General features: G+C 33.3%; 1 protein-coding gene across 1 annotated transcript; it reads left to right on the top strand.

Moving 5' to 3' along the window:
- Window positions 1–1778: 1778 nt before the first annotated feature.
- On the top strand, window positions 1779–2372 carry LOC108967678. The gene has a single exon (XM_018931250.1). The coding sequence runs from the start codon at window positions 1779–1781 to the stop codon at window positions 2370–2372; it is 594 nt and encodes a 197-aa protein (XP_018786795.1).
- The last annotated feature ends 14620 nt before the right edge of the window (window positions 2373–16992 follow it).

The raw sequence follows: 16992 nt of genomic DNA, 5'->3' as shown, positions 1-16992 counted from the left end.
AATATGTTCGCAAATTAAAGGTTACGTGAATGCATCGATGTGTTTGRAGGGATGCCAACAAGCATACGAATGTGTTTTATAAATAAAATATAAAAATATTTTTTTTTTAGTTTTTTTATTCTGTTTAATTCACGTTGCTTTCAATCATGCTGCAGCTATAACAAACATAAAACAAAATATATTTTCCGTTTTTTTTTTAACTGGAAAAATAGCAACTATTGCTAGAAATCATATCGGTAATTAAAAATCTATTGTCTAAGTATATAATTTATTTCAGTCGATAGGTGAGTTTTCTATTTACTCGAAGTTATGTGATCAATCTTTCATTTAATAGTCCAAAAATGTTAACTCACATAGTTTTAAAAGCGAATTGATCGCTTAAAGGTGGGATGCTTTCAAATTATAAAGCATTTTTGTTTGAAATATGTTTTTGAAGATGTCCAATATTGCCTTCTCTTCCAGAGATGAGTAGCAAAGGAAGSAGGTAGACAATGTCGCAAAGATAATCATCTATACAGATGGCCTCAAGYTAAACAACTGAGGGGTTTCCTCTGCAAAGATAAATACCAAAATCTCCACTGAAGTGTCTTCTAAGTGGAGATCACTGAAATTAAAGGAAAGCCTTTTTGTTTCGACAAGAAGAGGGCTTACAACAAGGAATATACCGACAGTTGCTCGACTTTGGGATCACTAGAGTCTCTTAGAGCCTCTTTAAAGTTATTAAAATAATGTTTTGATCTCCTAGTGGATCTAACATCTTCTTTAGCGTTGCACTTGCAAAGTCTTTCCAGATCATTAAGGGAATATGGGCAACACATGTCGACTATTARAATTTACCAAACAAATTTTTTTGACTTCAATAGGTGAATATGTAATGATCGAAAGACTGAGCGAAGTTTGCGGTWTAAGTATTTATAACATCTTTAATTAATTTCTTAAATTCAAGAAAACTCTGTGAAGAGCAACTTTATGCTGTGAAGACAATTTCCATATCTATATACACCTTCCATCAAACGGGCTGCCTTAGAGCTTATTTGCTTCTTTTTTTTAAATAGAAAGGCAACAAATAAATATTCAAGGTACATAAAAATTCCCATGTGTGAAGAATAAAGATGARCAGATCAATAGAGAAAATATATTGAGTATAACACTTTATACATTTCTGAGAGCTTTCACAAAATCGGTTACACAATTTCATGCAGCTATGCACCAATATATCAGAAAATAACCAAACAAATATGTGTATGTTTGTGAATTCAATCGAAGAAACTGGAGCGTAATATATTGGCAGATTCAATTGCCAATTCAATAGCGAAGCGATGCAGCAAAGGATTGAGATGAGCAGCCAAGTGCTATGCATTGCTCCATTCATCTATTCATGCACCAGTGAAAAGGAWTTCTAAGAAAAAATAAATTCTTTTTCAAGCGCACAAAAGAGCAAATTCTGGCAAACGGCAATGTGTAAATTGCACATTTTTTACCTTCGGACTGCTTCGAAAAGCATTTTAAACTCAGCTGGAAGCTGACAAAAAATTTCTATCACAGTAATTTTTCGATTTATGTTATTTCGAAAAAAAAAAATATTTTAAGTGAAAATTTTCGCTTTCTCAGTAGTAGTTTTATAGAAAAAGATACAAAAACCTTAGAATAAAAATCATTTAGATCAGCGGGGTAGTTATTAGCGCAAATTACTTCGGCAACGGTAAAAATTGCGATCCTTGACCTTGGCTGCACGCATGCATGTAGCTTAGTTCAAAGTGACTAAACACACAACCACAATGGCGCTTTTTGCTTTCGATCATCTGACRCAGAAATACTTTAATCCGAATGTGTTGGTCGGAAACTGGTTTGAGGAGCGTTGCGATCGCATGGTGGACAAGAAAGCCATCGTACCGGGTATCTATGGAAGCTCCAATTGCCCCGCAGAGCACAGTCTCTATGTTGAGACTTACCAGCAGCCAGCGGCGGACAAATGGAACTATCACGAATACAAAAGACAAGCCTTTGTCAATAGGCTCAACAGCATGGACACCCACTTCAGAACCAAAGATTCGGAAGAGTTTTTGAAGAACATGACAACAACATCGGACGTCATGTACAATATACGACCGGCTAAAGCGCGCGCCGAGGCCGCCAGTGGGCAAAAATTGCTTGAAAAAACTGAAGAAATGTTGAGAAACTACAATCAGCCAACGAAGACTGGCATTATACATCGGCTAAACTGCGAACGTGCGCACGAGGCGTCRGTTCGTGATATGAGCACATATATGAATGATTTCCAGCGAAAACGCAGTGAGTCACGAGAAGAGCGGTTGATGTTGGAACGTTGCCGAAAATATAAAAAACCATCGCCATTGTACACGGAGGAATGATAGGCATACTTAGATTTTAAGGATAAGTGGGGAATGTTCGACGAATGGGGTAAATCTCGAGCATTAGAAATAAACCTTAACTTAGTGTAGCAATACTCGTATATTTAAAATTTAAAAATAGTGCCTCGTGTGGCCGAAAAAGCATCTGAAAAAATGGAAATGTCGAAAACGAAAAAAACTTCAAAATAAATGTGTTAATATCTGCTGAACGAAAATCAAACTATGAAAGCTTTTTCTTGTATACTTGTTGAATTCTGCGTTATCAGAATTTCAGTTTTCGCAACAGTGTTTCTAAATAATAATTACATTTAATAACAAGCTTTCACCTTGCTATCCGCTGAGCCACTTTTCATAACCAAAATGGCCATTCGAAACTGTGAATTGTGGCCACGTGTGCAACTTATTTTGGTCACGTCTRTTAAATTATGAATACATGTAATAATCGTAAATATATACAAACAATGGTATGTGCCCACGCCGTAAATATTTAAATGCCTGAGAAGAGGAAAACTTCACAGCATGACCTCCCATCCACTGCCAACACAGGTTCGGGAAAACTGTTGGCTGCTAAGAGTTTAAGTATGCTCCCGGCAGGCAAGCCCAAAACCAACCGCCGAACTTAATTCATTTGAAGAAGAGAAACCAAAGAAGGGACATAGATTTTCAGCTCTGCAAAATAGCCCCTAAACTGGCTATGAATTTTATGAAGTTACAAACTGCTGTGAGCAAAAAATAGTAAGATTTTATTCATAATTTTAGAGTTTTTAACTTATTCTTCAAAATCATCCCCCCAATATATTTGTGGCAATGTTTTTTCCAATTCTCGAAACAGTTGTTGAATCCTACTATTTTTTKCCCGCAGTAGTACACCACTTCTTCACGAGCAGTCCTCATTTTCCTGCAGGGGAGCAAACAGGCGTTCATTGTTATTGTCTACMGGCCTAGCGTMGCTGATCAACGGGACGTGTACGCCTTAYCCAGCCATATAAAAGACGCGTGGCGACCACGTACTCCGGGATATTTGTGGTTTTGMGAGCTACTTTTTGTTTTTATTTTCACTGTGAAAATAAGTAAAGATTACTTCATTGTGGTATTTTATTTCGACTTGCTAAGTGTTTTGTTTTGCTTATCCAACGKTTCTTTGTGGAATTTATGTTTATTGCGGAAGCGTGTGAAACAGAAGACTCTATCTGCTGTATGTATGGCATTGTTATATGTGTGAATTTAGGCGCCGGAGCTTGGGAAATGCATGTGGTAGCTAGCGTGCTGTTGTACAGGGAGTGCTCAGTGGGCTGATTTAGCGCGCSAGGCTCCCATAAACGTTTTAGATTGCGATTATCTTTATTGTGCTTGTTATTTCTCAACGCTTGTTTTTTATTGTGTAACATGTTGTTATGTGCCTTTGCATCTTTTGTAGGAGCTTTTATAGCTCCCTATCTTATAATTAACAAATATGTTTAAGTATTTTTATGTGCATGTGGTTTTTATGTATATGCATAGAAKCACTTTATAACACCTTTATGTGAAGCACTTATTGGCTTATATCTTTTTCACGTGCTAAAATGTACTAGTATTTGAAAAGGCGACCCTTCTTTTGAATTTTTATTAACAACGAAATAAGCTTATAAATGATGCTTATGCCATTACAAATTTTCACACGTGACTTGATATTTTAAAGTCCCCCAAGGTTTGRTAATTTAGTTTTAAATAAAAGTCAATACTATTCTCAAATATTATAAAAGCAGTTACGCTATCTTGAATTGTTCAGGCGATTGAGTAGGTTAATTCGTTGTTAACTCAGCTGCAGTAATGCSTTTGGCAAAAATTATATTTCTGAATATTTGTCAGTGTCTTTCGTAAATTTTCCATTTATATTGACTTTTAGTTCTATAGAAGGTCATTTTTGAATTATTTTTTAGAATTTTATTTTTATAATTTATTTACATTTCATAGAGAAATTTTTTTTATTCAAAAAGATCATAGTATCTCCGGAAATGGAGTAATTGTTAATTTTAATAAATTAAATTTATTTTTAATTTAATTGCTCTTTTATCGCTGTTATGTGTTTAAATTTTTTCTTGATTGTAAAATATTAGCCCCTTTTCTGCGATAAATTATACTGCATGTGAGGACCACAGGGCGTATGATGAATGTGGCCATTTACAAAAGCATATTTCGGTATATGTGACTTATGGAGTAATTACGTGCATTGCATATGTGGTACTCATGGCACGTATGTGTATGTGTCAAAAGCTGGCCTCCTGACGCTGTACTTTAATGTTGCATAATTTGGGTGCATAAATTTTGAAATGCACTTGTGGCCACGCAAACCTCACCTACACTTTATAGCGGTACTTTTTGCGGTAAAGAAATTTTTTATTTAGACACAATTTAATCAAGAATATTAAGAATTAAAAACAAAACACGTTCAGCTATAGATAAATCAWCTGCAAGATAGTGAGCTTTACAAAATGAGGTCGAAATGTGAGATACTCACATACGATGACAAAATTATATATATTTTTTTAAATTTAATTTCATTTACACTATACTTGAAAGCAATATTTTATTTTATTTAACTTTTTAATTGAAACGCGAAGTTTAGTAGGTGTCTGATTTTAAAAACACTAAAATCGGCCGCTTTTGTATTAGCACAGAAAAGCTAATTTGTGTTTTATTCATTAAAGGTAATAWATTAAAAACTGTATTCATAATTAGATAAAATAATTTAGTTTACTTATGCTTACAAAAAACATAAAAAAAAAATTGAAAAAAATCACGAACGAAGTCCGAAAAAAATGTCAGAAAGTATAGTGGTAAGGTGTGCATGGCCACGAGTGCACTTGGTGAGTGAAAAGTTGAGGTAATTACCATATTTGCTTTCATATGTATTTTCCTTCAAAAGGTCAGAATCAACAATTTGACGAGAATAAATCATAGAGAGATCAATAAAAGTGCGTTGATGAATAAAAAACGAGCATTGAAGTGGGGCAATATTGGAAAGTACAAAATAGSCTCACAATAAATAGAATTACTGACATTCCATTGCAAAATTGTTAAGCCCTTCAGCATTGATAGTTTACGTAATAGTGTGTAAATAGTAAATGTGTAAATATGTCATATATATAACAGTAAGCATTCATGCACACCCATAAGTAAATAAAATGCCGTCAGACAAAAACTGCAGAGCCGGAACAGATTTTCCAAAAGCCTTTGGTCATTTGTAGAGATAAATATTTTATGTAGAAATTGCTGCTAAAATGCCGGCACTCAGTTTAACGAAATAAAGTTGAATAGTAAAAAAAATAAAATGCATACATTCATACAAATGTACACACACAAGCATTCGAAAAGAATGAATATCGCCAAAAGCGCAATTCTATAAAATGTTGAAAATTGTTGTTTGTTTGATGTAACTAAAGCCGGCGTAGTGTTTGCACTGCATCAATTAAAAAGCGCCCGCAAATGGCCCATCAGATAAAAATCACAGCAGGCTTAAAAGGGCCATCMAAATATTTACTCAGGGCTGAAGTCTGTGTGGGTTGTGCAATGCACAATTTTATTTTGTTATTTATTTATATTTTTTATGTAAATTTATTTASTTTTGTTAAGTGCATATATATGTGATCAAAAACATTAAGCCTGTCATTAAACTTTAATAATAATTAAATCTTCATATTAGGTTAATATGACATAAATTTTACTAGTGTTACATAAGTATAAGAATTTTTTCAGCATAGCCCTAAATTATCTTCAAGTACTATTGGATATTAATGGTTAGTGATATTTTGGCTTAGGCCAGTCGAGACTATAATAAATTAAATTTTTGTTACTGAACGTAAGCTTTGAGCGAAAATTAAAATCATTTGGTTATGCAGCTTTATACTACTTTACTGTCTGATCAAATTTGACCCGGAYTGGGAAACCAAAAACGACATTTAAAAGTATTTGAACACATATCTTTATTATCACATCCAAAAGATCCTCCTAAGGCAACAAAATCATTTCAACGATTCATTCATACTACATTTGCTAAAAGCTTCGGCTGGAACCAACCAAGTCATACGAACAAAAGCTTTTCAAAGTTAACTGCTGCATAATTCTGACTTCCACATATTAATATTTAAAGATTTAAATAAAAAGGCATATATTTATTTTAAGTAAACAGATATATGCCTGCTTCATTGCTCGCTTTTTTTGGAAATTAAACTCGTTGTAATGCTTCTAATTCCGGCAACATGACATCATACTCGCTATATTTGCCGCCTTATTAAAAATATTGTTTTAGATTGAGAGAAATAAATTCTCGAAATGACAGCGTTACAACGCTCGAAGCGATGATAAAGATTTACGAGCGTTCAGCTTCATCTAAGTCGRACATTTTTATTTGCAAATTGTCAAGCAAGCTGAAAATTTTCGAAGAGCAAATAGCAAATGCAACGATACACTGGAAAAAAGATTTTATTTATATAGATATAGAGTAAAAATTATTACTATGATACCAATAAAATACATGAAATGAGCCCTAAGAGCTAAAGATCACTAATCATTCATCAGCTTAGAATTAGTTTTGTTCAGAAAGTTAAATTGGGTTAAAAAAAGTTTTTTTTTGTACAGCGAGATCATTCGATTGAATTTGAACACATCTGCCTTCGGAAGATGCATAAGGAAGTAGTTTTTTCTGGAATCATATAACATATGCATATCGCAACCATAGGGAATTTGAACTAATTTTGGCTCATATCATCCTTCAACTGCTCAGTGTATATATTTTACACGCGATAGTGTGCTGCTGCAACGACATCCTTTAGTTTTGCACATCCTTGAAGTAGATGCATTTTCCAAGTSTTCGCACAATTTTCAGCTTCTTGTCGCTAAGGATAACATTTGCCAAGGAAGCGAGCCAACAAATGATGGGCTATGCTGCTGCAAGCGAAAAGTTGTCTTTCATATTTGCTTATCATACTGCATGAGCGGAGTGTACATACATRTATATGTATTTGAAAATAGGAGTGAATGTGATTGTTAAACGAGTACAGAACAATGTTTTCCTTTCCGACAACTGAACGGAAGGAAGTGCCAGCGTGACTGAGTCAGTTTGCAAAGGAGCGGCTAAAGATGTGCACATGTTTCAAGAATTTCACAATTTGCCGCAGTAATTGCACGACGCTAAGRCAGCAAATGTGCCGTAATAGGATTTGTAAATTTGCATTTAAAGCAAATAATATGTGTGCTTGTTGGAACAATCATTCTGGGTTTGCTCTGCGTTAAGAGTAGTAAACATATACAATAACGTAAGTATGTATGTCCTAAGTCTTAAATCCACAAATGTATTTTTGTCATCCATCATTTGGTAATTTGTTGATTTGCAGATTAAATTTTTATTTTTCGAACGGTTAGTATTTGACATCTATTCTGGGTTTCAAATGAAACGCATATCTCTGCGTTCTGGAAATTTCCACCTTCAGTTAACCCACATACAATTCTGCATTGATTTACTGATTCGTTCTTTTAATTTGTAACACATATAATGAATTTTTATTGCAAATTCAAAGGATCAACAATGTGTATGGAATAATATAAGCCTATGGAAGAAAGCGCTCGCTACTGTTCAGCGCCAACGAGACACTGCAGCCGCCCAGTATCATTTTGCATAAGCGTGAACATTTTCAACACAAGTAGCATATTTTGCATTAAACGTACACACACTTTTGAAGCAATGCAAAGCAATTGTAGACCGAAGTTCAATGTAAATCAATAAAAATTCTCCTGCTACGGTCTTGTTTTGCGCTGGAGTGGAACAGAAGCCCCTTAGGCTCAACATTGCGTAAACCTTTGCAGTCTCAGCGCGGTCGTTTGTGATGTTGTGATTTTATGGCTGCTTCGCGATGAGTGATACAGATAGTCGTAAAATAACAAAATTGTCTGAAAATTAATTTATTATTCGTTTTAAATGGCAGCTCTCATAATTTAAAGTCATTATTTATGAGTTACGGAAAATTGAAAGCGATAACGTATTTCAAGAGGATATCCAAAGGTACTCAAACCAAGCGAAAGAAAAAATGTAAATGACAAGAATTGATAATATATTTTTTAGTATTTTTTATGTTAATTTTATTGATATGAGCTGTTAAATCGGCTTACTTTTAAAACTAATTATGTACAACTTTCCTGGTCTCAATTCAGATAAACTTCAAAGTAAATTTAAGTTTGAACAAGTTGAATTGATTGCTTAGAATACCAAATATCTATGTCATGATCATGTATGGTAAACCAAGCATCTTATTGACTGTACCAAGAAAAGTTCGCTTGGCTTTTCATATTTACTTGCATGCTTTTATAACATAGAAATGCCTCTAGCGCAAACATTTTTTCACGTTGAGCAAACTCCACTAATAAAGGTTGCATTGGCATCATGCAACAGCAGAGTAGCAATAAACACCCAACATGAAAGTGATACTTTATATCATGTGATGGGAATATATTATGTGATATAATATGATATGTAATGTAAATTGATATTGTCGAGTGATGTGATTTTCCATTATGTGATATAACGTGGTGTCATGCGTATTTAAATCATGCGATATTAAATGATATCACGTAGTGACATGTGGTATCATATGATGTGATCATGATGTCACTTGATATCACATGATGTGATTTTATAAAATGATATTACTTGATATAATATGATGTGACATTACGTCGTGACATCATTTCTTGTGGTATGTGTTGAAATCTTTATCTTATGTGATGTAATGTGTTGTACCTTTAAGTCATGCGATATGAAAGGATTTGATATGGTGTGATTTAATTTGTAATGATGTAATAGCATATCATGCAGTAAATATTATTTATCGTATAATAATTTTCTGAAATTTGCTTTGACTGTGCTTTTGGAAAAAACAATTTTGGCAACTTTTAAATCTAAAATGAATTGTAGAATATTCATTGCTTACATCAGTTTTAGCCCAAAGGTATTTTAAATAAAAGTCCACTACTCTTACTGTTTCTTCTATATCGTGCTTTCCAATAAAGACAGCACAATGACCAACAAAGACAAACAAAATACTTCCGGCAATCATTTAATAATTGCTTGGCTGAGAGCACATGTAACGCCACAAGACAATTGCTTGTGCTTGTATGAATATGGTAAACACTTCCAAGTACAAGCAGTGTAACCGAAACAAAAACAAAATCAGTGCTCATATGTACGTGATTCAACTGCTAGCCCGAGGAAACATCTTTGGTTTAGCATTCGCATCTTATCAACTTTAAAATCACAACGCTAGAGTTTGACAGCAACACTAGTCACACTTGCACAATCCTATTCAGTATCAACTCAAATGCTTACATATGTATTAAGTTTGACCAAATATTAGCTTAGGTTTAACCATAATATGCGACTTACTATACTTCCTCTACCGTTAACCTTTTAAACTCGTCTTTCCCCTCTCATGTTTGAATTTTCGATTTCGCTTGGATTAGACGTATGAAATCTTAGCCAACAGAAATGAATTTGCTCACACATTCAGTGTCCTTACTGACGTTGCTTTCTGTCGTCGTTTGTTTAATAATATGAGTCATTACATTACAACGGGAGACGGTGAAAGGAGAATATTGCATAGAAGCAATACTTTTCATTGAACATTGAAATATGCTAAAAATTCAAATTGCATAGTTGACCTAATGATTTAATGAAAGTAAAATGCAATCAATGAAATTTTTTGCGAAAAAGAAGGAATAGATTTTAAGCTCTCAACATTTGACAAATGGAATGCAGGCTTAAGAAAAAAAAGAAAATCGATAGCTTAGTTAAAGAAAATATTTCGGCATAATTGCGTAATTGGATTATGGGTTTAGTGGCAATTGAGTGGACCCAATACTATGGTAGAATTAAAGATCATATTTGTTTTTCATTTCATGAATGCAATTTCTATCAGCTTATGTGAGCTTAACGTTAATGTGAGCAACTTATAGTTTTATAAATTTGTAAGAGCATTTGTATCACACGGCTTGTGTAAAATCGATACTATTTATCAACAATTGAAATTTTGAATCTAACCAATACTACGACCACAGTATACTATTAATACTGTGAAGTGTACATCAAGGCCATTTCGCAATCCAAACTCAGTTTTTGTAATTAATTATTATTCTTTCTTTAAAAGCACTTTTTGTGCAGCGGGTGTCGTAGTCATAAATTTTGAAGTTTAATTAAAAAGTGAATTTCGGTGTCTTGGCTTCAATTTGCTGGGTGAAATATTGGCTCTAACTTTTATATACGAAAATTTAAAGGTAGAGTTGAATGCACCTTTGTTTTCAACCGAGAAAGAGAAAAGAATGGACGTGCACAATGTTAGTTGACTTGTATGATGGAAAGAACTCTACGAAGGAATGAGGCAGAAATATGTGCAACTTTATACAGCAGATTTATACAGTTTCATTTTCCAATTCCACCGCTTATTTACATTCCCCTACATGATCAAATTTTATCAAAAATTACTGAGCCGGCGATAAATTTAACCGCGTTACTTCAAACGTTTGTTTTCAGAAGCAGGTTTCGTTATATCACCCACAAGAAACCAAACCAGGCAACCAGTTGAGTTTGAGTAAAACACTTCCAACTACAAGAAAATAATGTCAGTTGATTCTATCCGTCATCTATACTCTGATACTAATGTCTTCCTGAGCAGCTCGGCGAAGAAATCATTTATTGTTATAATTCTGCAGTTTTCAAGCATTTTATTTATTTATTTTGACAGATTGACTTTCATATTCATATGGCTTCTTCTGGCACTCCACTTGAAAATTCGAACCATTTCATTTTTCCTTCAGTCGGAATATTTATTTTCCCGCATTTTTATGCATTTCAATAAAGCTGAGTGCTTTTGTGGGCTGGTCATCGTGTTTTAGTATTATCAGCGCTGCTGCTCATGGCAAATGCGATTACCATAAGTTGAATGTTATTCAGTTATGATTTTTTATGCTCACGCTTCATCAATTTTATGGTAATATCTTTTGCTCATTGATGACGGCATTTGCTTACTACCACGCCGCATTTTATCAAAGTATCACATCTTGGCCAATATGGATGCCCTAGAACAGGGATGGGCTCATTTTTAGCCCGCAAAGTGCGCACGAGGGCTAGATGAGGGGGATATCAGTTTACGTAGGGAAGGGCAAAAGAAGTTGCAAAAAAAAAAAATAATAATAATAAATAAATAAATTAAATTCCTCCATAACTTAATGTTCATCGCAGAATGGCTGACTGACATTGTACACAAATTAAAGAGCGGAAGTTTACTTCATATCGGATTGTACAGTTGTGTGAGCAAAAAGAGGTAAACATAATTTGCAGATTTAAGAGTTTCGCATTAATATTGGTTTTTATTTACCTTTGCATGGTGGGAAATTCTAATCAGTGTTATGGAAAATTATATAAGTTATGCTTGTATCTAAGAACAATTTCATTTAATAAGAAAATATCACATTATAAACCATACAACACCTTATGGTTCAGTTGGTGGTGGTGATGCCAGTTGTAAAAATTCATTTTAGCTACAATTGGAAAAACTTTTCTCAAGTTGTGTTTATACATATATACATATGCAAGGCAGTTTTATATATCTGCATATATAAACAAGAAAAGATACTTGTGAGCATAATATATATTTTGTTTAAACAGTTCCATTTAATGAAAATGCTTATATAAATATAGAATTTGTGATATTTTCAGTTTGGCCGTTTTATCAAAATATTCAAAGAATTGAGGTTTGTTCTATAATTGTTTTGTTAAATTTTAAAAATCTAAGTTACCTCTGGAAATGTATGGAAATAATAATATATGCTATAGAAAGGGAACACATATTTGCAAAAATATTAGAAATCATCAAATAAAAATATATTTGCGCGGTATGGCATTATTGATTGAGAGTGGCTAAGCACACAAATAGAATACAAATGCTAATGGCAGAAACATCGAATTCCGCTTTTCACTTCGCTACGAGCGGCAACCGTTTTGTTCTCGTTTTCATTCGAACAATGTTGCCATTGCTCAATACGCATATATAGTTTTGTCCACATCTAAGTTTTCAATTACAATTTTTCATAAAATTAAATATCAAAACTTAAATAATAGCATTCGACTCCGATTTTGAGTTAGTTTAAGAAAAGTTCGAACATATTGAAGATATTTTTTATAATTACTACAGTATATTGATATTGGCAACCCTGCGTTGTGAGAGAGCGATCTGCTGTCTCGTTTCTATAGGGAAAACCCCAAATCGTTGGAAATCATTCTCATTGCGCTCTCATAAGATTCATTTGGGTACATGTGTTTGAAGAACCAAAATATATAATTCATAAACTGAAGATTTTATTGACATTACCTTTTTTTTTATAAGGAAGTTTAAAGAAATAAACTGGTTTGAAACATTTTGATGCGAAAATTATATCTATGTTTAGAAGTACCTACACTTGTGAACAATTTTTTTCAATAATAAAATTAAACAAACATAAAATAAGAAGGAGATTATGTGATTTAAATTTTGGTACAATAATGCGTGTAGCTACAGCAAATGAGATTAGACCAAACATAGAATTTCTTATTTCAAATAAACTATATTAACTGTTTATTACAGTTTTTGTTATTTGTCTTACATTTTATTAATTTATAGTAGTTACAAAGAACTTCAAATTGTTAGGATATTTTACAGTTATTATCCAAGTGCAACTTCCCATATATGCGCTCTCATTTGTAAACTTGGTGCGGTAAAATACGTTGCTCTCACTTCCCCCTTCATGTTTGCCCGCGATGCTCCCCTCATCTAGCTCTCAAAATGTGCACTCGTGCAATAGCGGGCAAAATGCCACTGAGGGCTAATATGCCCACCCCTGCCCTAGAATATAGTTAAAAAATTTATGAGTGGTATCTGAGAAGGTTAAATATTTTATTTTTGTGCTAAAATGCAATAAATCATTATTTAGTTTAATTGGTTTTCAGATCGTCACTATTTTGTAATATTATTACTATTTAAATGCCAAAGCATTTAAATTGACATTCACAGCTTACTTATATATAAGTATGTACATACATATATGTATATCTGTAATGTTAATGACTCATGTGAATAAATTGTATATAATAACTTAAACTCATATTGAAGTTTATTGTCTCTGCAACATAAAATCAAAATTTATTACATTTACTCATTAAGCTTTTCATGCAATTAAATTTGTAGTTATCATTTTACTGGTCGAAATTACTAATTCTCTGAGTTCTGAGTCAATTGCTAAACAAATTTAGTTCGACATTGTTGCTTGCACCTGCGTCCCGAGTGTTTACCAAAATGCTTAAGAGCTCTATAACAATGTCGTATTGCCGGTCATATATGTGCACACAAAATTCTTGAGGTATTTATACGTCGAAAGCTTAGCTTCTATCAAAGTGCGACAGCTCGCCGAAAAATATTCCATATAAATCACTTCGAAAGTTCTTCGTCAGTAGCTCCGAAAAGGCATGACGTAACAATGAACACAACTTCCATATGCAATGATAGAATATTATTTATTTATTTATAATTTGTTTTCTAATTCAACTCAGCTACCCCTATATTTACACATATATCAAAACTCGGTTATGGTCAATAGTTTGCCTTAAAGGTCAAGGGATAACCGGAATGGCAATTTCTTACATACCCTTACATTTTATATCCGATTATGTATGTCTGCACGTGTGAGCCCTACACTCCTTAACTTTACTTAAGTACGCTCATAAAAGTCAGATGGGTAGGCAGGCATACGGTTTAAGCAATAATCCCTTTGGGCGCACAACACATGTATATTTATACTCGTAAATCGTAAAATTTGCGTTTTGCTTCCGGGTTGTGCTATGTTCCGGAATGCTGACGCCTTAAATGGCTCCCATCAATGGAAGTTTCGGTTATCAAATTTACATAAAAATTGATTTAAAGTTCAATGAAAAGACTTTTTATGAGAAAAATATATTTTAAATTTACTTTGCTTTTCAGAGTTTTTATTTCTTTTTGGGTAAGCACTCGTACATTACAAATCAAAGGTATTTTCTGAATTCTGCAAACAATGTGGGATTAAACTTTTCAAAGGCAAAAGGCCAAGACGGTGACTACCATTCAACTTCTGCTACTTCTGCAGTTTCGACTTATCCACCATTTAATTCCATTCAAGTTTACACATGCAATATTTCTCGCAGTGAGGTGTATAGGTGTGCAAGCAGGGTCTTCAAATTAGTTTCTTGTTCAAGTAGTTGGCTTGGAGTTACTCAGCGCCAATATGTATAACAACTTAAACTGTGGCCATATTGCCACTCAAAACTATTAGCAGGAATGTGCGAGCAATGCGTTAACCACTTAGGCAAACATGGTAAGCCTGCTACTGGCAGCACCCGAAGGCACTTATTACATACTCACTCGTTTACATATATAGATATTCAGCATAAATTTGTATTGTGATGTTCGTGATTTAAGTAGCAAGTTCCGAGTGGTTACACAGGACGAGTTGATGCAGTTAAAAATTTGTTTCACGAACTTTATTATCTTGCAAGTGCCAGCATATGTATCAAGGTATGGATTAAATCTGCAATGAACCGCAAAATTTGGTTTGAAGTAGAAAATATTGTATCAGTATTGTATGTTATTTAAAATAAATCTTGCACCTCATCGATACCTAAGAGCTGCCGTCATTCAGTAACTACCGGTGACATATTATAATCTTAAAACGATCTTAAAATTTAATAACAAATTACACGTTTTATTCTGGTAGGATATGCAATAAACAATCCTTACATCCCTTTACAATAACAGTGTTAGGAAACAATATGTTTTCTCAGTTGTATATGGCGAAAGTTACTACTCTCTGCATATACTGTACTTATTTTACTTGGATTTAGCTCTCATAATTTTAGAACTTTGTTAATGTTATTTGAAAAACTTTTGCTCTACTTTTTTTTCATAATTTTAGTAACATTCAAGTATCACATAAAATTTGCACCTTTCGTGCCGAAAAAATAAACCTTCGCAGGCAACTTGAAAAGTAAACTTTCTACAATTAAGGCTACGAGAATACTATTTAAATAAACATACTATGTATATATACAAATTGATGCTTGCGCTTATTCAAAAGTAAGTGATTAACGAACCGCAACTTAGAAGATTGGCGAGCAAAGCACAGACGATCGTGTGAGTAAGAAATGTAAAGCTATAGCGAGTAAATCTGTTCTCCTTATTTGGGAGCATTTAGTTAAAGTTTGAAATTTATGAACTTGTTGGCAAAATAAATTTTCTCATTGGCATGAGAGTTCATTGCTATAAATTCTGATTAACGGAGCAATAAGTAGTGAAATGGCTCGGTGTAAGACAGATAATATTATATTATATAATATTATGTTCATATCATTCATAAATTTTCAGTACACATTTATATGTAGTGAAATTTTATTCACAAACCATTAAAATTATTTCAGAGGGCTGTCCTTCATTTTCAAGAGAATTTAATTTAAAATATATAATAAATACATATAATATATGTTCTTTAGTTATCAAAAATATTTTATGTGTCTGAAATGTCTAGCATATTACTGGATGACTACTAAACCAACATTTTCTATTTCTAGAAGCTAATGCCGACATAATTATAAGGATGTTTTCAACTTGAGTTAATTTTATGTTAATAATAATTTTAGATAATTGCTTCTCTATCACTATTAGATTATTGACACACTTGAGTTGGTGTCGTTTATAAACCAAAGGGATGTGCTGGTAGCCCACGTGTAATTAAATATGTTTATGTATGAGAGAGCATAAAAATACCATAACTTTTGCTAACTAAGGGACGTTAATGTTCTTGTCTACAAATTCTTTAAAATATTGAGCTTGTCTTGCAGACTCCTCAAAAAAGATGTAATTTTAGCTCACGAAGTATAAATGCGCCACGGTGTGCAATTAAAACTAAATTAAAGTAATCAAAGGAACCACGTATGTATGTACATGCTGAGGAACGAGTCTAACTCTGACGTCCTGCTACGCAATCTTTACTGTAGATTGTGTTGTAGACATAAGTGGATTGATAATGACTAAGCTGGCAATTCATTGTGTAAAGAAGTGTATCAAACTTAGTTAATTTTAAATAGTAAACGGTATACAAATATTTTAGCTCCATGATTTTTAAATTGTAAGTCGGTGAAGCCAAGCAAATAGCTGGGGAAACGCATAAACATTTAAGTAATCTAAGTTAGTTATCTGCAGTTATAGTTGATAACTGCTTGAATAAGAAGTGAGAAGTTAAACGGAAATCTTGCTTCCATTTGTGCAATCAATTTACCTTCGACAATTTATGCAATTGCATAGTATTGCATGGCTCAATTTTACAGTGTAAATGGATATCCACTACTGATGTTGATCTTTCTCAAATTGACAATCACTGCGTTAACGGAGGACAAGCAAAGTGATGACTGCCACTAGTAGTAGGATGGAATGTTAACATCAAATTGGCGTTCAAGCTGTTAGGAATACCATAAAAGAGAATAAGAACAAGGGGAGTAATGTTAAGTAACTATATGAAAGCAATCGAGCTGCTAGTT

The sequence above is a fragment of the Bactrocera latifrons genome, unplaced genomic scaffold (assembly GCF_001853355.1).
Source record: "Bactrocera latifrons isolate USDA-ARS-PBARC rearing strain unplaced genomic scaffold, ASM185335v1 scaffold_195, whole genome shotgun sequence".
Classification (NCBI taxonomy): Eukaryota; Metazoa; Arthropoda; class Insecta; order Diptera; family Tephritidae; genus Bactrocera; species Bactrocera latifrons.
The sequence above is the reverse complement of the archived record's forward strand: the minus strand, read 5'-3'. Positions and strand labels throughout refer to the sequence as shown.